This window comes from Triticum aestivum, chromosome 1A (assembly GCF_018294505.1).
Source record: "Triticum aestivum cultivar Chinese Spring chromosome 1A, IWGSC CS RefSeq v2.1, whole genome shotgun sequence".
NCBI lineage: Eukaryota > Viridiplantae > Streptophyta > Magnoliopsida > Poales > Poaceae > Triticum > Triticum aestivum.
Window position 1 is genome coordinate 247,320,737 of NC_057794.1, and position 25,427 is coordinate 247,346,163.

A 25,427-nucleotide genomic window follows, 5' to 3' on the forward strand; every position below is an offset into this window, starting at 1 on the left:
GAAGGAAGGAATTTGGGGCTAGATCATGGAAATCTAGTTCGTAGTAGAATATGAGGCCCCAAACGAAGGGGTGGAGAGGAAACCCTAAGCCACGGAGGAAGTGGGGGATGAATACAACCCTTTCGCTGGGCTCCGGGGTGGGGATGACTTGGTTCTTGGCAGGGAGCCTGTGCGATATCCGCAGACAAATACCCTGCCTCCCGGAGCTCCTTGACGTCCTTCTCGGTGACGGAGGAGGCCTCCCACTTGCCCTTTGAACCAGATCCAGACATGGCTGGAGAAGCTGGCGGCGGTGGGAAAGATTGAAGTTTGGGCGCTGGAGCTCGAAGATGGGAAAACAGGAGAAGGAAGAAGGCATGGGGGAAATAAATAAATCTTTATCCTCTTATATAGGCTGTGAATATCAAACGCCCTCCGTCAAAGCCTTAAAACTTGCCTGTTCCCAAGGGGTCATGCGAATGGCACGGTTGGATTACACAAAACTGTATTGATGAGGATCCCGTAATGGGCGGGCACGATCTCTGTTTTGACAATACATGCCAATAGAGGATGTGCCTCAAAATGCGAAGCGAGAGATGTAAAAACGGTTCGAAATATTAAGAGGCCGGACGTGACGTTTCGCCAAAAATGGTGTCAGTGGGAAGACACTGTTTTGTTTGGTATCTTACCGTTGTGGCTAATGGTTGCAACAATTATATAGAGTCGGATTTAATTCTTTTGTTCAGAAGATTGCTTTCTACTCAGGAGGAGGAACCCGCCTTGCAATGCCAAAGACAACCCGCGTGTCGAACATATCGTCATTGAAGACTGGTTCAGGGGCTACTGAGGGAGTCCTGGATTAGTGGGTCCTCGGGTGTCCGGGCTATGTGACATGGGTCGGACTGGTGGGTCGTGAAGATATAAGGCAAAAGGCCTTCCCGCGTGTCCGGATAGGACTCTCCTGTGCGTGGATTGCAAGACTGGTGTCCGGATATGTAATTTCCTTCCTCTGTAAACCGACTTTGTACAACCCTAGGCCCCTCCAGTGTGTATATAAACCGGAGGGTTTAGTCCATTGAGGCTATCAGAATTCATAGAGGCTAGACAGCTAGGATTTAGCCATTACGATCTCGAGGTAGGTCAATTCTTGTAACCCCTATACTTATCAAATACAATCAAACAGGACGTGGAATTTTACCTCCATTAAGAGGGCCCGAACCTGGGTAAACATCGTGTTCCCCTGTCCCTTGTTACCTTCGATCCTCAGACGCATAGTTTGATACCCCTACCTGAGATCAGCCGATTTTGACACCGACACCGACGGCCGTCGCTCTGCGTCTCCATGGCCGCGGCCTCCCACCTTGCCTGATCTGACAGCCCGCGACCATGGTCCATGTTGGTGGAGACCTGGCCGCCCTCCTCGATGTCGCGCGTCCACACCATGTTGCGATCGCCTCCACCACCGCCGCGTCCGGCGCCCCAGCCGAAGCGACCGGCACCACGACCGGCCCGGCCCATCCCGAAGCCATCCATGCGGTGGCCGTGGTTCTCCGCTCCTCGATCTGCCATAGCTATTGCGGGGTGAACTCGCGCTTGGTGGAGATGCAGCGACCTGAGCGAAGGATCTGTGGTCTCCCCCACTTTCCCCTCCCACCAGCCGAACGAGGGAGAAACCCTAGGCGGTGCCTCCCATAAGTGGAGAAGAAGGAGGTCGAGATCTGGAATGGAGGGGGTGAGGGAGGATTTATCCCTTCCGTAACTCTAGCTGCATGCCATGTAGCAGGCGGCCCCACCTGGACCGGGCTCGCCCCACCTCTTGGTCCCGCCATGGCGTGTGTCGCGAGTGTAGGCCCAAGTACCCCCAGGGTCAAAAGTCCGTTGCGAGTATATGGGGCGAGCTGAGCGGTACACGAATGCGCCCCACGGCCACCGTCTCCGACGCATCGGCGTCAGCTCATGTTGACGGTGGCGGAGATCGGCGGCCATGGTCGGCGTGAGGGGAGGGAGAGGAGAGGGATGTCGGGAAAGCCATCCTTTCCTATTAAAAAATATTGATTTCATAGATCTCACCACACAAGTCATATCACCGCCCGGGACAGTGCACATAGGGGTTGTTTGGTTTGTGACTAACTTAGTCAAAGATTGCCACAACTAAGGTTAGGCAAGTTTGACCAACTTAGGTGAGTGTTTGGTTCAAGTCACACCTTAGGCAAGCCACATTTGGACCCCACATGGCATACACACAAAAAGCGTGACAAGATTCTCTTAAGCTTGTCAACTTGTGGCTCTCATTTTGATGAACTAACCTTAGGCAAGTTTAACAAAAATGTGTGACAAAATGTGGCAATGCTAGTCCTAGAACCAAACAGCCCCGTAATCTACTCAATCCACCCCGCTCCGAATCCGTGCGACGGCACCGGTGGCACACACGGCAAAGCTTCCCGGCCCTCGTCGACGGACTGGGATCAGATGACATGCGCTACGGTGACATGCACGGTGACATGCGGCCCAAATTCAAATTTAAACATTGCGATTTTTTTTGAAAAAAAGCATGCATGTTCACAGCACATATTAAGATAACCCCTAAAAATTTCAGATCAAAATTCAAAACATACATCGAGAAATGAAAAAGAGAAACTCAGATGTGAATAGTCTACAGAGAACCATTCGGAAACTATTCATGACAGATTTCTCTTTTTCGTTTCTCGATGTATGTTTCAAATTTTGATCTGAAATTTTTAGGGGTTATCTTAGTATGTGCTGTGAACATGCATGATTTTTTCAGATTTTTTCGTAATGTTTAAATTTGAATTTGAGCCGCATGTCACCGATGCATGTCACCTGAACCCAGTCCCTCGTCGAATACGCGGGCGGCACGAAAGCGTGGGCATCATGGCAAGCGTCCGTATAGCACGCGCGCGTCCCAGCTGCAGGTAGCACATGTACTACGAGTAGTAGGCGGCAAAAGTCAGAGCGCGCGGGGCGAGTGCGATGCACGCATGGAGGACCTCCATTATTTTTGTTGCTTTCGCCCCACACCCGGCCGTAAGCAGACCCATGTACCGGTCGATCAGCTAGTGCTGTTTCTAGGCATTGTACCTGTCGAACCATCGGGTGCGTGGCAGCTCGGCCCGGGGCTGTAATGTGCTGTATGCGTGACTACGTATACGTGCTTATCTTGTACTGTAGCACGGCCGTGACAGTCGACCAAGCCGGCCGGTCCAGGCTATAGTAATTGGGTTTGGAGCGCCGTCCATGCCAAGACATCTCAGCCTTATCGTCCTCCAGCCTGCACGACAGATATATCATCAACGTCGGTTTCGTGAGCCGCTCGACGTCGGTTCATCATCGGTCTAACATACTGTACACGCTAAGAATTCGGACAAAAAACAGTCAGCTATTGTGGACCATCGTGAATGAATGATTTGGCTAGTGTAGCAAGTACCGCTGCCCATTTCACCAGCAGCAACTCTCCCATTTTTTAGTCCCGCTGCCCATACACATGATTTTTTTTTTTTTTGCGGGGTGCCCATACACATGAATTAATAGGCTAAAGAGTAGTGGTAGAGTGTATGCAAACATTTTTTTTATCTGCACTCCCTCCGTCCGATTTTATTAGGCCTCTTTATTTTGAGCCGAACTTTAAGCATAAATTTAACTAATAATTATATAAACTACATGTCACAAAAACTATACTTTATACAGAGTATATTTCTAGTTAAATATATGGTCAAATTTGGACCAAAATACAAGAGGGCCTAATAAACCCGGACGGAGATAGTACTACTACCCCATTTCCGGTTTATAAGGCTTAGGTGGTGTTTGGTTTTCTAGTCCTAGGACTTTTTCTAGTTCCTAGGACTTTTTAAAAAAGACTCTCAACGAGGTGCTTCTAAGGACTTTTAGCAAAAAATCGCAAAAAAGTCCCATCCTATTTGGTTTGCTAAGGACTTTTTCTAGTCCCAACACAAAAAAGTCCCTAGAACCAAACACCCCCTTAGTATCTCAAAACTCTCGTTTTCTCATTTTATAAGTCATATTTCTATTGCTGCACATCACACACTCAGATATCGAGGTGCATTAAATCACTGCATGCAAGAATTAAAAGAAAACTCACTAAGGCCTCCTTTGGTTTAGAGGAATTTCATAAGAATTCTAGAGGATAGGATTCTTATATGATTTTTTCCTTTAGAGCCCTTTGGTTCATAGGAATGGATTCATATTCCTACATAGGATTGGTTCCTATCCTCCACATTTCATAGAAAAATAAAAAAAGCCTAGACTCAATGGAAAATTCTTTTGGTGTCAACCAAATGACATCTTGTTTCCTATTCCTACTTATAGGATTTGAGATACATGTCATCCCATTTCCTACAAGATTCCTATTCCTATGATAATCCTATCCTATGAACCAAAAGAGGCCATACATGTAGTAAAAGTTTTAGTCATTTATTGATCATGCATGCATGCATTGCAATTAATGCATTGGTTCACACAATTGTTTGATGAAAACGAGCGCATTAATTGAGTACTTTTGCAAAATATCAAAATTATTCCATCATTCATTATCTATCTTTCTTGGTGAGATGTTTGAGTTGAGCCCTATAAACCAGAAAGGATAGAGTATGTATGTAGACACATTTGTTCATCTTTCTTCTTTTAAAAATAAAAATAAAAAAATAAATGCTTGTGGCAATGTTTGACTAGAAGATAGATAGCACGTTCATCGAAATAAGATAGAGTACACGTCCACCAAACCACTAGCTCAACTGACAAGTGGGTCCCACAGGACAGGCAGCCTCCCATTCCATCGCCACATCGACCCCGCTTGTCACTAGCCGAGCAGAGCAGCGGCAGGACTGACCGGTAGTTGCGCAGCGCCTGCGTCGCGGAGCGCCTACTTGTACTACATAAAAACCCCTCTCTGCCTCCGAGTCTTCATTTGCAATAGTACAATACTCCGTCCCCAGACACGCAAGACCGTTCGGGGTTTCGCACGGTCAAACAAGAAGGCGCCGCCCCCGGAAAATCTCCCACCACTCCCCGGCTGAGCGAGCGAGCGACCGGCGGCGGAGCATGGAGGCCAGGTACGCGGAGCTGCGACGCGCGGTGGAGGAGACGCCGGCGGTGGACGCGCACGCGCACAACCTCGTCGACACGGCCTCCTCCCTCCCCTTCCTCCGCTGCTTCTCCGAGGCCGACGGCGACGCGCTCGCCTTCGCTCCCCACTCCCTCTCCTTCAAGGTAACTGTACTACGGTAACCGACTGACTGACCACACGCACGCTTGCTTCGCTTCACGCCGCCGCTGTGCTTATCCACTCCCCGGCTGGCCATCCTCCACCGCGCCGTCTTGCTTGCATCCTGCTCGAGATCGCAACATTTTCTTTTTCCAAAGTCAGTGAAATGTGTGCTAGATTGTGTCGGCCATAGAGTTAGTTAGGTGTACTTTGGCCTGTCTTATCAGGGTCCTATACGTGTTGACGGGTTGATTTACAAATAGGCCACGTGCTCTAAAATTTTGTCGCTCTTTCAAGATGGGCCCAAATCGACATGAGCCCTTACATTCACATGATCCCATGGCTAATAGTATTACTTTTACCTCTTGTGGGGGTAAGATGTTGTCAATGATTATGTAGGGCTAGTATGGACTTTCCATTTGGCAAATAAGGAAGTAAATTATAGTGCCATTAAAACATGGAGGAAAATAAGGAAATGTATCATTCTAGTCAATGTTATCATGGATCCCATTGCTTTCAAATCTTGGTTTGGTCATTCCACTAGATCATGCACTTTTTTTTAACACGGATCATGCACTGTTTACATATACGATGTGGCATATATGTAGAAAATGCGCATGAATATACCATGCACGTGTTTAGAGAAACTATACATAAATATGTTGATTATATATTAATCACGTAAATAATATAGAGAAACTATATTTTTGACATTCGAAACATGTACGCATATAAACCATCATTAGACATACTTAAGTACAAACAGTATACTAAAATTTAAATATTTAAGTGGCGTATCACATGATTTTTATTCTAAATAAGACCGCAGGATGTTGTAAGATTAAGAAAATGCATACTTCAAGCATAGCTGGTGGTTTTGGAGGGCACGGATGATAATGAGTCCATATTTAGTTATTTAATGTCTATAATGACACCATGTTCGATCCGTTAGTTACTACTGACTGGGCAGAATATGCGGATGAATGAGTTCGTCTTTTTTCCTTTAACTGGTGGCACGGCAGAGATCGCCAGCTTTATGCCTGCTTTGGCCAATCGCCATTGTATGGTGGGGTGCAGTGCGGTGGGGTGCAGTAGACCTTTTGCTCCGTCTCTTTGCCCTGCTGTGAGGTCCATTCCATGGATGGGCGTGTGTGCTTTTAATGGCATGCTGCTGGACCCATGGGAGGTGCTGGGGTTATTTGGCACGCTTCTTGCTTCTGAGCTTAAGATGTTCACGCCGTCATGTGATGTGGGCCATCTGTTCAGTGCTCTGTCCATCTCTTACGTGCCAGTAACTTTTCTGTGGTTCCAATTTCCAAATGCTGCTCTTCTGTCTAGAAATAGGAATACTGTTCCATGTTGCTTATTCCACAATTATTGCATGGTATCTAAGGATAGATTTTCAGCAAGTCATGACATCCTTGCAATATCATTGAATGCAGAGAAGCATCAAGGACATCGCCGCATTGTACGGCTGTGAAGCCTCGCTTGACAAGGTGGAAGAGTTCAGAAAGGCCCAAGGGTTGTCGTCTATCAGCTCAAAATGCTTCCAAGCTGCCAATATATCCGCGATCCTTGTGGACGATGGCCTAGCATTTGATAAAATGCTTGAGCTGGAAGCCCACAAGGAATTTGTTCCCACAGTCGGCAGAGTTCTGAGAATCGAATGGCTGGCGGAGACGATTATTAACGACGTGAGTCTCCCTCTCTCGAGTCAATGATAAAGGGTTTTTGGGCCACCCTTGCAATAACTAGATTATGATTCAGTTCTATGTTGATGTATTTCCTTTGCAGTTGTTAACTTATTCTAATATACTGTATCAAGGTAAAGATTATGATTAGCTAGTGATGAAATTAGTTACTTCTTTCAGGATTCATTCAGTGGATCAAGCTGGACGTTGGACTCATTCACTGAAACTTTTGTGGCTAAGCTCAAATCATATCCTCCAGAATTTTTTATTTGGGACAAACTGTTTTTTTTTTTCTGTTTGTTCTTTCAACTACATGGACATCCTTGACTAATTTCTCACAGTTGCCAGCAAAATTGTTGGGTTGAAAAGCATTGCTGCATACAGAAGTGGCTTAGAGATTGATCCATGTGTTAGCAAGACAGATGCAGAGGATGGTCTTCGTAAGGAGCTAACAGGTGAACATATTTTCTCTACTGGGAGGGAGAAATGTGTAAACAGATAAAACATGTAACCTATGATTGTAAGATCTATTTTCTGCTTATACTCCATACTTTTCAGGGCAAAGACCTCTTCGGATTACAAATAAGAGCCTCATCGACTATCTATTTACTCGTAGTCTCGATATTGCTGTGCAGTGTCACTTACCAATGCAGATTCACACAGGGTAATGACTGGCATTTTAGATTTTATCAAAGCACTTTCCTGTCTGGTCATGTCAAGATCTCAAGTATATACATGTTCTACACAATTTCAGCTTTGGAGATAAAGACCTGGACTTGCGGAAGTGCAATCCTCTACATCTCCGTGCTGTTCTTGAGGATGAAAGATTCACCAAGTGTCAGTTAGTCCTTTTACATGCTTCTTATCCATATTCTAAGGAAGCATCCTATCTTGCATCTGTTTACTCCCAGGTTGGAGCCTCGTCTTTGTGCATTTGTTCACCTATTCAGTTTTGATTTATGTTAATCATCATGCACAACCCGCAAACAGGTCTATCTTGATTTTGGTTTGGCAATTCCAAAACTAAGTGTTCAAGGAATGGTCTCATCACTTAAAGAGCTTCTGGAGCTAGCTCCCATAAACAAGGTACCATATCCGTCATATGGATAATTATTTATATAGAATCTGAAGAAGTTATTAATATGAAAACAGATTTTGCTTTTCCATGGTGCAGAAAAACTGAACTAATTAATATTCTCCACAACTCAATAACGTATTATCCTCCACTGTGCCACCACATCTACGTTTTTGCCATAGTACTCCTTCCAGTGACAAAGATTGCTATTGTGGACACTGACGTGATCTCCATAACTCTACATTGATAATGCAGTTTACTGATACGATTTAGTAACATTATAATATTACAAAAATACTTCTTCAGATGAATATACTCATATATTTGTTTTCATATGTTCATTTGGAGATCCTCAATAGTCATAGAGATATCAATAGCCAAAGTCAAGAAAGTTTGACTGCACGTATCCCAAAATGTCACTTTCTTTACTGGAAGGAGACCATTAGACACAGAGATTACTACACACGTACGTCCATGTTCTTGAACGAAAAATTACAGCACACATGGTCCCATATTCCAGGTCCGAGCAGTATTCGTTGCTTAATATAGATTACTGTTGACTTTATTTTAGGTTTGAGAATCTCTCTCTTATTTTTGCTCTTCCAATGCATCTGATTTACTATCTTGTCTGAAATAGTTACTCTTCAGTTTCCTCTCTAATAGCACTCTTGATGTATGTCTCATTGTCAGTCACATATGTTCATTCTCAGTTTCTTTTGCTTCTGGAGATACTATCCACATGATATTTTTATTTGTTAATTGTTAACCATTGGCAGGTCATGTTTAGTTCAGATGGATATGCTTTTCCGGAGACATACTATCTAGGTACAATAATCAGTTTTAACCCTTTCATACGATGATGAGAGATCATTGTACGTCAGTACAAACGTTAGCTATATTATCATAAATGAAGTAGTTTAAATAGTATCCTCTCATAGTAGGAAAACAAACTTTTGGACCAATATAAAAATACAAAAGAACAGACAGATTTGGCACAAGATCTAGACCTTCAGATATACCACCTCTGTTCCAAAACATGATTTCCTAAAAATTGTACAGTCAACCCTTTCTATCTTTGACAACTAATTAACAAAAGGTTGTTTAGTTCATGAAAAAACAATTTCAATTTTTTTACTAACATATGTCATATGAAAAATAGCGTCGAAGTTACATCTTGAAGACTGTGGCATGTATTTTGTAGTGGAGGGAGTATATAAATAAGTAGTGCACGTAAGGAAAGTTATCTGAAAACCACACAAGCGTGTCCATTTAGTTTTTGATTTTAAGTGATAATATATAGTTTGTACTGATTTGCAGGATCCAGGAGGGCACGTGATGTTGTTTACCGTGTCCTATCAGCTGCATCTGAAGATGGTGATCTTAGCATTCAGGAAGCTATAGATGCAGTTGAGGACATCTTTAGAAGAAATGCATCGGATCTGTACAAGTTGAACGTTGCCAATGGGTCAATTCACCAGAAAACGATAGCTGACAATAGGATAGCATCATCTTGTGTTGAGCAAGATGTGCTTTTTGTTCGCATCGTCTGGAATGATGCTTCAGGCCAACATAGATGCCGCGTAAGCACATGCTGCATTGTTTACATTATGGATGTAGTTTTCTCACAATCTCACTGATCATTTCTCTCTTTTTCATGGACCAAAAATTCTCTTTTAGAAAATTGTCTTAAATAAACTACCAAGTAGACACAATAGTTAGCATGAACTTTGTTTGAAGATTGCATACAAGTTGTTCCGTTTCAGTAGATGGTCAACTTGGCATGTATAAAACTACTGATAATTGCATGGTGTTGACTGTGTTGACGGTCAGTTCACCCACCTGAACAACGGCATTGTTTTTAGAATTGCTAATACCAAATCCAATTTTGAGAAAATAGAACTTCACTTTCAGGTTGTCCCAGCCGGAAGGTTTTATGAGATTGCAAGGAATAAGGGTGTCGGCCTGACTTTTGCATCAATGGGAATGACTTCCTTCTGTGACGGCCCAGCTGATGGAACAAACCTTACTGGTGTAGGCGAGATCAGGCTTATGCCAGATATGTCAACACTTTTGAGACTCCCATGGTAAAGTTAATTCATTTAACGCTTGCTCTGTACTTTGTATCGGACCATCCCTTAGAATCCCATAACTTAGTATTGTACGTATATGAATAGTTTCTTGTTTGTTAACAGTAGGTCAATTCTCTGAACTTATTAAGGCATCATTGAACTAATGATAGTGTACTCACATTGCAAGGTCAACACGTGAGGAAATGGTGATAGCTGACATGCAAATTAGGCCTGGAGAAGCCTGGGAATACTGTCCTAGATATGCCTTAAGGAAAGTCACAAAAGTTCTGCTGGATGAATTCAATGTGGTAAGAATAAACCCAGAATTTTGCCTACATAACTTTGTGAAGATCATTTTTGTCTCATGAGTTCTGTATGTGGACTAGTTTTTGTATTTATGCTTAGTTGTTTGTTTTTTGTAGACAATGAAGGCAGGTTTTGAGAATGAATTTTATCTCCGCAGAAAATTAGTAAGGTAGCTTTTCCTGACTCTGCAAAATAAATTATGCTAAAGGCCATGTTTTTCTCTATGTGACCCAAATCTAAAAACTCTACAGTGAGGGACATGAGCGTTGGGTTCCATATGATAATAGCAGTTACTGCTCAACCTCATCATTTGATGGTGCCTCATCTATACTACAAGAAGTGTATTCTTCTCTTAAAGTGGCAAATATTGTTGTTGAGCAGGTAAGACGTTATTTTACCACCAAAAAGATGTCAAAACTCGTGATGTTACATATCAAACTGTTTACCTTTTTGATTATATGTCATGACTTACTGATCGATCGTTTTTTCCATGTTTACATCCACTTTCTTGCTCAAAAAATATAAAAGCTGCATGCCGAAGCTGGAAAAGGGCAGTTCGAGGTTGCCTTGAAGTATGTCCTGTGCACTCTTGCTGCTGACAATTTGATATATGCTCGTGAGATTATTAAATCTGTTGCTCGAAAGCATGGGTTGATAGCAACGTTTCTTCCAAAGTAAGTCAATGGATCTACACTCTGTTTTTACATTAGCATGCTTTATAGTTGGAAGTTTATTGCGTACACTGTTTTGTGTTAACAGCAAATCATACATGAACACCAGACAGTGTATCCAGACAACATTACTGGCTTGTGAAAGAATTGAATTTTTACTTGGAAGATTAGAAGAAAACTGAAATGAGCTACAGTTGATCAAATAAAACTTCCATTTGCTGATATTCCTATGTTATACTCTGATGCATTATGTAAATATTAGGTTTTAGCAGTACCAGATCACCAAACATGTGTGATTTGAAAGAAAAAAAAATTGTCAATCAAGTTAAACTTGCCTTTCTGGTAGCTGATGATTTGTTCTGCTGGACACAGACCTGACCTGAATGATATTGGATCGGGCTCCCATGTGCATCTGAGTTTATGGAAGAATGATCAGAATGTTTTTATGGGATCAAATGAATACAGCCACTATGGAATGTCAAACGTTGGAGAACAGTTCCTTGCTGGAGTATACCATCATCTTCCATCAATCTTGGCATTTACTGCTCCTCACCCTAACAGGTAACATCTTCCAGAAAAGCTTCCAAGAATACACCTTAATTCGATAATAACTTTGATAACTCGTTTTGGTACTTGTTTTCTTGCATAAACTCTCTGGTACTTAGAGGATATCAACGTATTTTTATTATCTTGAATCTGGATAACACAGTTTGCTACTTGTTGGAGAAATGCCAGAACATCAAAGTAGCCATTTTAACGATCGTCATTATTGGCTTCTCTATATGTAGCTACGATCGAATTCAGCCAAATACATGGAGTGGAGCTTACCTATGCTGGGGGAAAGAAAACCGGGAGGCTCCATTGAGAACCGCATGCCCACCTGGTGTGCCTCTCGACATGGTCAGCAACTTCGAAATTAAATCATTTGATGGGTGCGCAAATCCACACTTGGGGCTTGCTGCTATTGTCGCTGCTGGGATTGATGGACTTAGGAAAGGCCTTAAGTTGCCTGAACCAATTGGTACGAAAAGAATTTCATTGCTTGACCTTTTTACCTTACTCTCATGCATTACTGATATTTGTCGTCCTACCATGTCTGAAAATGCCCTAGGAACATATTGAGCATGTGCGGTGATCCTTGCAGGAACATGTACAACATGATAGAAAGTTGTCGAAAAACACATCTAAAGGTCCTGAAAATTCTGGGAAAAACCATCATGACATAGACACAATGCACATGTATTATGCCCACATAATATCAAATCAAAATGAAATTCCTAGCTTGATAAAAGGAAAGCCACATCAGGCTAGTACTATTCAGTCAGATTTGTCATCTTTGTTTGTTGAGCTGCGAGTCAACTGGGTGAGATTTTGAGACATGGTAGATGTTGTGTCAATGTAGTGAGAAAAAGTCGGAGTTCTTCATTATCGTTAAAACTGCTAATCAATAATCTAACACATTACTATACCTTATGTGCCTAATGGATCCGGTATGCCCCTAAAAATGTTATGTTATATGTCTGGAATTAGATTATTTTATTGTAACTTTTTTTCTGCCGACTAGCTTTTGGTTTCCTCAGAGACTGTCTGCAAATGTCACATGTGTCTTGTGTCTCTTCCAGAATCAAATCCTGCAGATTATGCTACCAAACTTAAAAGGCTACCACAGGACCTTCTGGAATCTGTAGAATCACTTGCTGCAGACAAAACTTTGCATGAGCTAATCGGCGATAAGCTTATTACAGCCATTATCGCTGTGCGCAAGGTTAGTACTCGTAAGTTACTCCCTCCGACCTATAGTAAGTGTCGTGGTTTAGTTCAAATTTGTGAACTAAAACCACGACACTTATTATGGATTGGAGGGAGTATTATTTTTCTTCACATGATATAACTCGACAGAATTTTCAGAAATATAATGAAAGCACGAACGTGGCTAACATCTTTGGTTCTATCTTTTTGCAGGCTGAGATTGATCACTACTCGAAGAACCCTGGGGCATTTGGCGATCTCATTCACCGTTACTAAGACAGAATACTTGTCTCAAGACCACTTTCTCGTTAAGCCGACAAATAATGTTGCCCATGAATTACTGATTCTCATCACTGGATTTGCAGTCGTTGGTGTTTTTTTAATTAATAATAAAGTGCTTTTAGAATATGAAATCTGTCATTGGACATTCTTTTTTTCTGACAAAAAATCCAACGGAAAAGGTAGCACTTGATGCCTTTGGCACTTGAACCAAAAAATCACATATGTTACAACCGCTTAAATATAGGCTGTGCCTCCACAGCAGCATAAGTGGAACAAAGATGCCGAGCAAAAATCCAACATCAATTTGCGGTTAGGGTTCAGTTTAGTCAAGTAATGCTTCCAATTTCTTTCACTGTCAAGTGAACTCCTGGCTCGAAAACATTGATCTATAACCCCTGGGCTCTTCGGCACCTGTGGCTGAATCCTGAAAAACTAACGCTCCATGGACATATCTTTGTTTGCTGGGAAATCTGGAAAATGCACGAAGGAAACGATGGCCTCTTTACTTCCCCTGGCCCTTCGGCTTGCATCATCCAGGAGTGTCCTGTTCATCAAGGGCCTACCCTCCAGGGTAATCTTTTGTTTGCTGGAATTATCAAAAGAGCAGAATGCGCACATCTTGACAACAAACCTTCAGTGCCGTCCATGCAACAGTCGCTAACATCAAGAATCAAGAAAGTAGGGAAGGTCTGTCTCATCCCCGGGACAAAGCAATTTGCGCAAATTATGCCTTATTAGACATGAAGAATAGACATTGTGTTCCCTTTGTACAAACCAATTTTAACCACTCTCCATAACCTTACAAACTAACCCCTCCGTCCCATAATATAATAGCGTTTCCGACACTAGGTCCCATAATATAAAAGCGTTTTCGACACTAGTGTAGTGTCGAAAACGCTATTATATTATGGGACGGAGGGAGTACTGTACTTACTTTCCCCAATTTCCCCACCTTTTCTACTCACAGGTTGTTTAGACACAACTCATGTACAACGAGAACCTACAGTTTGGGTATCACGAACTTGCCTGCGATACGATGACCATAGATAGCGAGCTCAATCATACGTCACAGATCTATTGACAGCATCTACCACCATACTTTGCATGACTTTCCTGTTGCTTTTTCAGAATGTTCCTCTTGACAACCGATGACGAGCCTTCCTCCAGGAGACTTGGAACCTCAAGGATCTGCACGACGGCAAAACTGAGTCTGTTTGTGATTCATGTAGCTAGGGGCTTGCCTAAAAAAAAAAGGGCAACCTGGTGCATGTAGCTCCCGCTTGCGCAGGGTCCAGGGAAGGGTCCGACCACTTTGGGTCTATAGTACACAGCCTTTCCCTACATTTCTGTAAGAGGCTGTTTCCAGGACTTGAACCCATGACCTCATGGTCACAAGGCAGCAGCTAGGGGCTTGCCTACTTGAAGAAAAAGCAACCACGAAACTGAAAATGCAACTAAGTTCTTCAGTTGTGTCCCCATGTGTTTGCATCTTAATTGTATAAAAGACTCTAGAATCTAAGGTTGTGGGGCACAGTATCTCTGGAGTCTTTACCTTTAGCACAAGTTCTTCAAAACAATTCTCGACGTTTTCTCGTGTTTTTGCACTGCTCTCAAGAAACAGACATCCAGATTCTTGTGCGAAGGCAAGACCTTCTTCTCTTGTGACTGTTCTCTCATCATCCTGCAAAGATGGGACCATCAAAATTAAAGCTAACAACTGAATCTATGTCTACTTGACCCATGAGTGATTTCCTGAGTTGATATAAAGTTGTGTAGAAAAAGCAATTTAGGTTTGGAAAGAAATAACAAGTTTGGAACAAAATATTCAGGAAAAATAACAATTTCTATTTGGAAAAAAAATGGTACCTTATCAACTTTGTTTCCAACAAGCATTTTTATGCAGTCTTTGTTTGATGAGTTTGAGTCTATCTCCTTAGTCCATACATCACCCAAATTTGTGAAGCTCTCTCTCTTCGCGACGTCATATACTATGAGTAAAATACTATAAGATATTAGACCTTAATCCACTTTATAGCATGAAAAACATAATACACAAAGGACCATAATTCTCAAGATAATTTAGCACTACACAAGCTAATCAATATTTGCCATCGTTAACCTATGCACATGCTTTCATATTCGCCATGACCAAGTGATTAGTAGCAACTAAATTATTGTGAAGTATGATCAAAGGTTCCACGTTTCGCTAGATATATAATTTGCACTGATCAAAACATCAGCAATAAAAAAAAATCTTGACCAGCATGCACTAGCACCTGTGGCATTTTTTTATTTAGAAGAACAACAATGAGGCACCGCCGAGAGGCCAAGCCTCAAACCCAGGTGGGCTGAGCGAGCACAGAAGCCGCTAGCCTACCGGCGCTCAAACATGAGTAAATAAGATACTCTTAACTAATAAGATTGTTCATGCATACACATAGAAAGAAGTATCCACAAAATAATGAAAAATATTTCTCGTTTGATGGAAGGGTGCATCCTTGTGGTCACCAACTTCTCATAATTCCATGCATTGCAAGTAAAAGAGTTGATTTGGGTTCATCATGTTAGGAAATATGCAACTTGTATTCCCATGAGGCCATAGGCCGATATATATACATGTACAGATGTGAAACATATGCAGGAAACCCCTTATATAACGGGATTAATACAAAGGGGTACATGACTTATAATATAACTCTTAACACCCCCCCCCCTCAAACTCATGGTGGATGAACAACACTGAGTTTGGAGAGATAAAAGCCATGTTGTGCTCTAGTCTAGGCCTTCGTCAGGAAATCCGCCAACTGTAACTCGGAAGGCACATACTGAAGAGCAATAACCTGATCCTGCACACCAGCGCGTACATAGAAAGCATCAACACCAATATGCTTGGTGAGCTCATGCTTCACAGGATCACGCGCAATGCTAATAGCACCTGTACTGTCAGATAAGAGCGGAGTCGGTGTAGTGACAGAAACACCAAAATCCTGAAGTAACCACCGTAACCAAGTCACCTCTGCCGTCAAAAGAGCCATTGCTCGCAACTCAGCCTCGGCACTCGAACGAGAAACTGCAATCTGTTTCTTCGTCTTCCAGGCAATGAGAGAACCACCAAGAAAAACACAGTAAGCAGAAAGTGAACGACGATCTGAAGGATCACTAGCCCACGTAGCATCCGAATAAGCCTGAAGCTGTAAAGAACTGGAGCGAGGAAAGAATAGACGGTGAGAGATTGTGCCCCGAAGATATCGGAGAACACGAAGGAGATGACTATAGTGGACCGATGTGGGAGCGGAGACGAACTGACTCAGAATATGAACCGGATAAGAGATATCCGGACGAGTGACAGCTAGATAGACAAGACTGCCAACAAGATGACGATAACGCGTCGGGTCAGGGAGGGGATCACCATCAGTAGCACGGAGGTGAACATTGAGCTCCATAGGAGTCTCAACAATGCGTTCGTCAGTAAGAGCAGCACGAGCAAGAAGATCCTGGATATACTTTTCCTGGGATATAAAAAAGCCATCAGAGGTAGAAGAGACTTCAATCCCAAGAAAGTAGCGAAGAGGGCCAAGATCAGACATAAGAAACTGCTCACTAAGATGGGCCTTTACAAAGGCAATATACTCGGGGTCATCCCCAGTGATGACCATGTCATCAACATAGAGAAGAAGAAGAGTCCGACCACGAGGAGAAAGGTGAATAAACAATGCTGGATCATGAGCACTTGCTGAAAAACCAGCAGCAGTGACCACAGAGGCAAAACGCTCAAACCAGGCACGGGGGGCTTGCTTAAGGCCATAGAGAGAGCGACGAAGACGACGGACCATGCCATCAGGAACAGAATACCCAGGTGGTGGCTGCATGTACACCTCCTCACGCAGCTCACCATTAAGAAAAGCATTCTTAACATCAAGCTGAGATATAGACCAATGGCGTGCAGAGGCAACGGCAAGAAGTGTACGAACAGTGGTCATATGTGCCACAGGAGCAAAAGTCTCGTCATAATCACTGACCATGCTCCTGCTGAAAACCACGAGCCACAAGACGAGCTTTGTGACGCTCAAGAGAACCATCGGAGCGAGTCTTAACCTTGTAGACCCACTTACAAGTGATGGGACAGACTCCGGGAGGAAGGGAAACAAGATCCCAGGTACCAGTGCGTTCAAGAGCAGCAATCTCCTCTGCCATCGCAAACTGCCATTCAGGATGAACAACAGCCTGACGATAAGAGGTCGGCTCAAGAACAGCAGCACCAGCGGTGGGAAATCCAAAGCGATCAACAGGCGGACGAAGACGAGAACGCAAGCCATAAGTAGGCTGAGAGGAAGATGACGACACATCCACGGAGGCATCCACAGGACGTGAACGATGAGTGTAATACTGAGGAAGAGATGGAACAATAGAAGGAGGAATCGCCAAGGTAGAATCGAGGGGTGGCGACGAAGAAGTCACCGGAGATGAAGGTGTAGAATCCGGTGACATGCTAGACAAGGAGACCGTGGAAGATGGTGGCATCAAATCGACTAGAGGTGGAGAAGCAGAGGGAGCGGAACGAATAGGCACAGGCTCGACGGGGGTGATAGGTGAGTCAGGAAAAGTGAGGAAAGAGATATCCTCCACTGAAAAGGTCGAGGAAGATGGGCGTGGGTAGAAGGAACGAGACTCATCAAAAGTCACGTCTCGGGAGATACGCATCCGACGACCGATAGGATCCCAACAACGATAGCCCTTATGCTCATCACTGTAGCCTAAAAAGACACACTCAACAGACTGAGCGGTTAGTTTGGTGCGTTCGCGAGGGGCAAGAAGAACATAGCAAACACAACCAAACAAGCGAAGCATCGAATAATCGGGAGAACGATCAAAAAGACGCTCGAAAGGAACACCACCCTGTAGAGCAGCGGAAGGCTGGAGATTGATAAGATAGGTGGAGGTGGAGACGGCCTCAGCCCAAAAATGAGGCGGGAGAGAGGCAGTAATCAGCAATGCACAAGCCGTCTCAAGAAGATGACGATGCTTTCGCTCAGCCACACCATTCTGAGCATGAGCACCAGGACAAGAGAATTGAGAGAGGGTGCCTTCCTCAGCAAGAAGAACACCACGCAACATCTTAGAGATATACTCGCCAGCAGAGTCAGCACGAAGAACACGAATGGGTGAAGAGAACTGAGTATGAACCATGGCAGCAAAACGCTTATAAATAGACAACACCTCACTACGAGAAGTCATGAAATAAAGCCATGTGTAACGAGAGAAGTCATCTATGAAAATAATATAGTATTTATGACCACCTTTGGAAGCGAAAGGAGCCGGACCCCATACATCAGAATGGACTAAATCAAAAGGACGCTTAGACACTGACTCACTATGTGAATATGGTAACTGAATCTGCTTGCCAAGACGACAACCCTGACACTCTAAAGAGACATCTCCTGAGACAGACCCCAGAAGGCCTCGACGAACTAAAGACGATAACCGAGAACCACACAGATGACCAAGTCGATGATGCCACTGCTTGAAGGAACCAGTAACAGAGGCGACTGAAGCGGAGGAACTGGCGATAGTGGTGGCAGCAGAAGGAACATGAAGCCAGTCCAACTCCCAAAGACCCTGAGAATCACGGCGGCGAGGGCCAGCCCCAACCAGAGTGTGCGTGTGACGGTCCTGGACAGAACAAGAGTCAACATCAAGGATGACGCGACAACCAGAATCAGTAAGTTGACCAGCAGAAAACAGATTCATGGTGAGTCGAGGAACATGAGCAACATCAGGAACAGAGTAAGAAGGAGTGATAAGAGTGCCTCTACTAACGAGAGAAAGTGGAGTACCATCAGCAGTGAGGACATGAACAGGAGAATCCAGCGAGCGAAGAGAGGACAAAATGGAAGAATGAGAAGACATATGAAAAGAAGCTCCAGAGTCCAGAACCCATGGGGATGTACCTGACTGTGTAGAGGGTGATTGCTCAGTGCGGGAAGCATCAGTCACAGAACCAGCAGTACCCGTCGAGGAAGAACCTGAAGCCGCGAGCAGACGCTTAAGTCTCAGAATATCCTGCTCAGTCAAAGTAATGGCTGAAGTTGTCGAGATAGATGACGAAGTCCCTGAAGATGATGATCGCGCCTTGCGCAGGTGTTTCTTCTTCGTGTAGCACTGAGACTCAAGATGACCATCATTGTTGCAGTAGTCGCAATGTGGACGGGGGCGACCTGAGCCTCCAGAAGGAGTGGGCAAAAGCGGCGGAGCACTCGAGCGAGAAGGGGTCGGTGCAGCAGGTGGCATAGGAGCACGAGTAGCGAGCACAGAGGGAACCTCCAGCAAACCAGCACCACGTAAGCGAGTCTCCTCAGCACGAATCTCAGAAAGCGCCTCCATGAGAGAAATACGGCCACGAGCAAACAACTGAGCACGCCGGGGCTCAAACTCTTACGGAGCCGAGACAGGAACTCATAGACGCGATGAAACTCCAAATTGGCCTGGACAGCCTGGCAACAGGGGCAGGTACGACAACCAGCACTGCAGAGAGAATCAAGCTGGCGCCAGATAGCAGAACTCTGTGCATAGAAGTCATCAACAGTAGAGTCACCCTGCTGAAGAGCATGCTCCTGACGGACCACAGAAAGGTATAAGACATCACCAGAGGGCTGATAGCGCTGACGAAGACGGGTCCACATCTCAAAGACAGTAGGAAGACCCAGAAACTCAGAAGCAAACTGAGGCAGAACACTAGCAGTGAGAACAGCAGCAGCACGAGCATCATCATCAAGCCACTGGGTGTAAGCAGACAGAGCACCATGATAAATCTGAAGAGCCTCCTCATAAGCCAAAACCTTCTCATCATAAGCACGATCAGCAGCCTCATCAGCAAGCTTAGCCGCATCCTTGGCGGCCTGATTAGCATCCGGAGCAAGAACCAGTGGAGTCGGAGGAGTAGGGGCCACCGGAGGAACTGGACGTGGCGGACAGCAGACCTCGCCAGAAAGAACACCCCAGAGACGGATGCCACGCATGTGAATGCGCATGAAGCCAGTGAACTCGGTGTAGTTAGTACCATCAAAGATCACCGGACAGCGAGGGACAGCAACATAGCCGGAAGATGCGGACATCGTGCCTGTTTTTTTTATTTACAGGCAGCAGCAGTCACGCGGGAGTAACAGAGGCTTCCGACGGGCAGCAGACGGCAACCGCCGGACGAGGAGCAGTCTGGCGGAGAGATCCGGCGAGAAGAGCAGCTGGCGGCGAGAACGGCAAGGAGCTGCAGAGAGCGAAAACGGGCAGCTGGCAGGGAGATCCAACGAGGGGCGGCGGCCGGTGTCTAGTTGTTGGAAGAGCAGCAGCCCGACGGAGATCCGATCCAAAGAGGCGACCAGCTTGCTCGATCCAAAGGATGCGGCGTGAGCGTTAGGAAGGAGCCGGCCTTGGGTGGACCGATCAGAGAGGAGCGGACGTGAGAACCGGCGCTACGACAGAGAAAAGCCACGGCGGCGGCCACGGAGGATCAACAGCACGAGTTGCGGCGTGCGAAAAAATTGACCTAGCTCTAATACCATGTTAGGAAATATGCAACTTGTATTCCCATGAGGCCATAGGCCGATATATATACATGTACAGATGTGAAACATATGCAGGAAACCCCTTATATAACGGGATTAATACAAAGGGGTACATGACTTATAATATAACTCTAACACATCAATGGAGAAATCATGAATACAAAGGGAAATGCAAGAAAACTGTGCTACAGAAAAAAAAATGATCTACATAATGTAGCACTAAGTAGCTGACCTACTGGTGAGTATATTAACGGAACGATTCAATAGACCAACCTAAAAAGTTCTATGGAATATCCCGAATATCTAATCTCCGAGTGAGAAAATTTGACATCATCTTAGAACAACAGTATATGTAAGAACTCAAAAACAACTAAGAACATTTTTTTTACCTAGAATAATTCCTTGAGCACCTCTATAGTAAGAACTAGTGATTGTCCTAAACCTCTCCTGGCCAGCTGCAAAACAACAGAAAATGACTTGTAGAACATTTAAAATATCGTAGACACCATGTCATAATTTACTCTGTTTACAGATTACTAAGACACCTTCCAGTAGTACTACTGTCGTGAAGAGTAGGTAATATGGTGCAGCTCTAAATTATTCTTTAGGACAGCACTGAGTGGGGTTATAAACTCATAAGGATGGAACCTCTGGTCGAGATGATGTCAGGAGAAAGGGAGTAACATGATGGGTGCACCCAAATAATAAAGTATCTTATAAATGCTTGAAGTAATGATGGCAGAGAAGGATGGGAAGGCAAGATGACTAGCAAGCTAAATCTAGGAATTTTCCATGCTTATTGTCTATCTTTTTTCTGAGATGATCTTTATTGCTATTTTTTGCTCTAGTTGGTGCTTGTAGCAACTCCTGGTAGTTTTTGGCACATTAAAACATTGTTGCGTCTCTATGAGCAAATTCCAACCACTTGTTCTTGGAACATAAAAGTCTTGCATACACGACCGCTTACTTGAAGTTAGGACTTATTTGTGCCAGTTCCTACTGCGAAAGACCATACTTGAACAGTCGGAGAATGAGAGGAAATTGTGAACTCACCAGTATCCCATATAGTCAGCTTCAGTTTCTTTCCACCAACAGTAAGAAACTTGATTTTGAAATCAACTCCTGGCAATCAATGTGAAACAAAATTATAAGACACGTGAAGTATATAATCCAAAAGAGCGTGCAATTTATAGAATAAAAATTGTGATGGTGTGAAAATCATACTCCCTCCGTCCCATAATATAAGAACGTTTTTGACACTAGTATAGTGTTAAAAACATTCTTATATTTTGGGACAGAGGGAGTAGTACTGTAGTATATAGAGCTGCATGCACAAGCATAACAGCACTGCTGTCTCGGGCCTAAGGGTTAGACTAGAGTTGGCTATAATTATTTTTCTTCGAATTGTACGAGCCAGGTCTTGACCCAGTCAGGACATACTGTCTCTCACACAATCTTGAGTTGCATAACACAAAGAGTTCACCCATAGGCCATAAGACTAAACTGGCGAGAAAACATAGTGGCGGGAAGGAAATACATAAGGGCACCGAGTTGGGACCATTCCCATAGATTACGTGCAAGGTAAAATTGTCCAAATGACTTTTCTGAGAGGGTTGCTTGAGTAGGAGTACTAATTTTTCTTTAGTGCGCAATCAGGTTTTGTTGCACAAGCATGGATCGCTTTCCCTATCTTCCCAAATACTAGCTTCAGCATTTAAGCATTTGGGTTGATGGGGACCAACCTATTAGTGGCATATAAGACCAACTGTAAAGGACATATGGTACTACTACTTAGCATTGGAGACTAACTCCCAGCCCTGGCCAACGCCAACAAACAAGAAGAAAGTGGAGACAATTCAGCAGAATCAAAAGCAGAGAACAGCTCGGGCATTAATTAAAACTTAAAAGGAAAAGGTCTCGTTCACCGAAATGGGCGGAATCGCTGGTGCCCTTAATCCGCTACCTACTGCCACCACACTATATACTCCGAAGCAATACGACGAGCGTACACTGAACCTCGTACTAGTCTGGTAGTACCAAGCAGAGCAAGAGAGCGATCGGACTGGACGTGGCGTGGCGTGGTGTGGTGGTGGGGTGAGAGTGAGACTAAGAAGACGTACCGATGGTGGGCGCGATGTCGTCGTCGAGGTTGGCTGCGGCGACGAAGCTGACGAGGAGGCTGCTCTTGCCGACGCCCGAGTCCCCGATGAGGAGGATCTTGAAGGAGCACTCGTAGCCGCCGCTGCCCCCCGGCGACACCGGCGACACACCCATCACCCCGCGCCGTCCCGGATTCGGCGCCGGTCGAGTCGATGGTCAGGCGGGGCGGGGCGGAGGATTTAGAGGCGGAGGGGAAGGCGGCAGCGGCAGAGGAGACAGCCCGCCAGCCAGGCTGAGGCTGGTGCTCTCTGGCTTTGACTGGGCGAGAGGAGAGGTGAGGTGGGGCGCGACGGCTGGTTTATGGCAACGAGCCGCGCGGGGCCGAGAGCCTCCGTCCGGTCCAAGTGGCGCGGTGGCACAGCCGGCCGCGCGCCGGGTGGAAAATGGTGATGCGCGCCAGTCTGCGGGGGTCTGGAATGGTATGGGTCGTGTGGTGTTCGCCTTTGTCCCTGCCTGCCTGCTGGATCGGGTCGGGTCGGGGTGGGCGTTTCTGGCTCGTTGCGGTGAACGCGACGGGTTCCCGACCCGATCGGCGCGGTGCGGTGCGGTGGGGTTGGTTTCTTGACTTGGAGTGATGAATGATGATTTTTAATACAAATCGGGATGTATGATTGGTGGGGCGAATAATGTTGTTGCTGCGGCAGAGAACCAGACCAGGTATACGTACTGCGTCTTATACTAGCGTCATGCAACACCTGGCGACGCGTGTGTCGCTTCGGCCGGCACGTAGCTTTTGTCTGCGTGACTACGGCGTTAACGTGTCCGGCCGGCCTCTCCAGGCTCCAGGTGAGGTGATCGATCATGTCACGTGACTCGGCATGCGTCTGTGTCTAAAACCGTATCCTTGTAGGCATATGATACTACGGCTACGTACGTACTTGTATCTTTCGGTTGTTATCTCCGGTGCTTAAGGTGTGCTGGTTTGTTGCGAATCAACCTGTAGTTGAGTTCGTTAGGTGGACAGTGGTATCCCCAACCCACCAGGGTTCAAATCCTGGTACTCGCATTATTTTTGAATTTATTTCAGGATTTTCGGCGATGCGCTTTTAGTGGGAGGAGACGTTCCCGTCGACGACGAGGCGCCTACGGTGACTTCGTAAATCTCAAGATGATATGCCGGCTCAGTCTCTCGGAGGTGCTCATAGGGGTAGAATGTGCGTGTATGCGTTCATAGGGGTGAGGGTATGCGCGTGTATATGAGCGCTTGTGTCTGTACTGATGCTCAAAAAAAAGGTGTGCTGGCTGGAGGATGTAGCGGGTTTGGGCGTTTGGCTAGCAACCAAAACCCCTAGTCGTCGCCGCCAAGAGAGCCAACTTTCTGACGCCGTTTTCCGACGGCTCTCCTTCACGGACGATCTCTTGGTCGTCGGTCATGAGAGGTGTCATCGGATTCCGCGTGTGCGGATTGTTTTTCTTTAGATTTAGAGGCCTAATAGCTTAGGTTTTCGGATCATTCGACGCCTTGGCTTCGGCGATGGCGATGGCGATGCCTAAAAAAGAAGCTTTAGATTCTTCTCCGGCGAGGCGATCGTCTCTATGGTCGGTGATAGATTTGGGAACCAGTCTGCTCAAGCAGGGATATCGTGGCGGCGACGGCATCCTTGTGGTGGACTTGTGTCCTCGGGCTCCGCCATTGCGACGGCGTCTGCTCCAGCGTCAGCGCGGAGCTTGGGAGGTAGTTCGGAAGCGGATCCAGATTGTGGTCTGCATCGACGACATCTGAAAGACGGAACGTGTGCTGGGTTCATGGTTGATGGATGGCAGGTATGGTTTCCTACTTCGGCGTCTTAGTCGTGGTGGGGTGTCAGATCTGGAGTTTGATGTCGTGTCCGGGGTGTTGCCCCAGTCTGATTCGTTCAACGGCAATGACTTCATCTTTGGTGAGCCACCTTGGAGGTCCGCAAAGCTGCATATCAGCGATGGAGCCGCGTCGAGCTCAGGTGAGAAGGTGATCCATCATTTTTTTCTTTAGTGGCTGCTGTGGTGGTGCCGGAGACAGGTGACAGATATTGGTGTCAAACTTAGCGATGTTCTGCTATCTTTTTAGTTTTATCATGTCGATCTTTACGTGACTTGTAATTTGATTTTTATGATATAAATGAGACACGTATTACCATGAAAAAAACTTTTGTATAACTGTGTGCACGCAATGGCACTCGCTGGGAGACTTTGTTTGTCTCGTGGCCCGTTTTTGTTCACGCTAAGAATGGGATTATACTTTACTTTAAGGCATCTTTAACGGTAATTCATAAATTTTCTGCCGCACCTGTCCATAGGCAAAGGGATCAATCCACGAACATGGATGAAGAAGGACGACATCCAATGCTAATCTATATATATCCACAAGTAAATTCAAATCACATCAGCCCCGGATCGTAAGCCCGATCACAACAAAGAAGCAAATATGCTTAGTTCTTACCTACCCAAATCCAAAAGAACATTACTTCAGCGGTCCGTGCATTTTTGCCATGTCGGCCCGACAATCCTAGCTGTCTGTTGGTCGATCAAGGTGGTGACGTCACTGCTGCGTTGGCAACTTCTGCCTCCACGTTCGTGTCCTCATAGTCCATCGTCACCAACTCATTTTTCTGCCGCTGCAACATCTGGTAGCGGATGGATTGCACGATGATTCTTGTGTCGGCATCCA

At 45.1% G+C, this 25,427-nt stretch overlaps 2 protein-coding genes across 3 annotated transcripts; one reads left to right on the plus strand and one right to left on the minus strand.

Moving 5' to 3' along the window:
* Positions 1-4,911: 4,911 nt before the first annotated feature.
* On the plus strand, positions 4,912-13,187 carry LOC123044668 (protein fluG). Of its 2 annotated transcripts, XM_044467488.1 has the most exons (18): positions 4,915-5,223; positions 6,661-6,912; positions 7,090-7,157; positions 7,249-7,364; positions 7,468-7,573; positions 7,664-7,820; positions 7,900-7,995; positions 8,761-8,809; positions 9,302-9,564; positions 9,896-10,068; positions 10,241-10,361; positions 10,476-10,528; positions 10,611-10,740; positions 10,888-11,033; positions 11,403-11,591; positions 11,819-12,051; positions 12,653-12,795; positions 12,993-13,187. In XM_044467488.1, the coding sequence occupies exons 1-18, from the start codon at positions 5,056-5,058 to the stop codon at positions 13,053-13,055; spliced, it is 2,526 nt and encodes an 841-aa protein (XP_044323423.1). In that variant the 5' UTR covers positions 4,915-5,055; the 3' UTR covers positions 13,056-13,187. The 2 variants fall into 2 exon arrangements, 1 of the variants encoding a protein (XP_044323423.1); XR_006420239.1 differs by lacking the exon at positions 11,819-12,051 and having other exon boundaries at positions 4,912-5,223.
* Positions 13,188-13,775: 588 nt separating this feature from the next.
* Positions 13,776-23,164, minus strand: LOC123044679 (ras-related protein RABC2a). Its single transcript, XM_044467500.1, has 6 exons — positions 22,741-23,164; positions 21,674-21,742; positions 21,010-21,075; positions 14,928-15,049; positions 14,614-14,742; positions 13,776-14,249 (listed from the first exon to the last, which is right to left on the minus strand). The coding sequence occupies exons 1-6, from the start codon at positions 22,892-22,894 to the stop codon at positions 14,136-14,138; spliced, it is 654 nt and encodes a 217-aa protein (XP_044323435.1). The 5' UTR covers positions 22,895-23,164; the 3' UTR covers positions 13,776-14,135.
* Between the last annotated feature and the right edge of the window lie 2,263 nt (positions 23,165-25,427).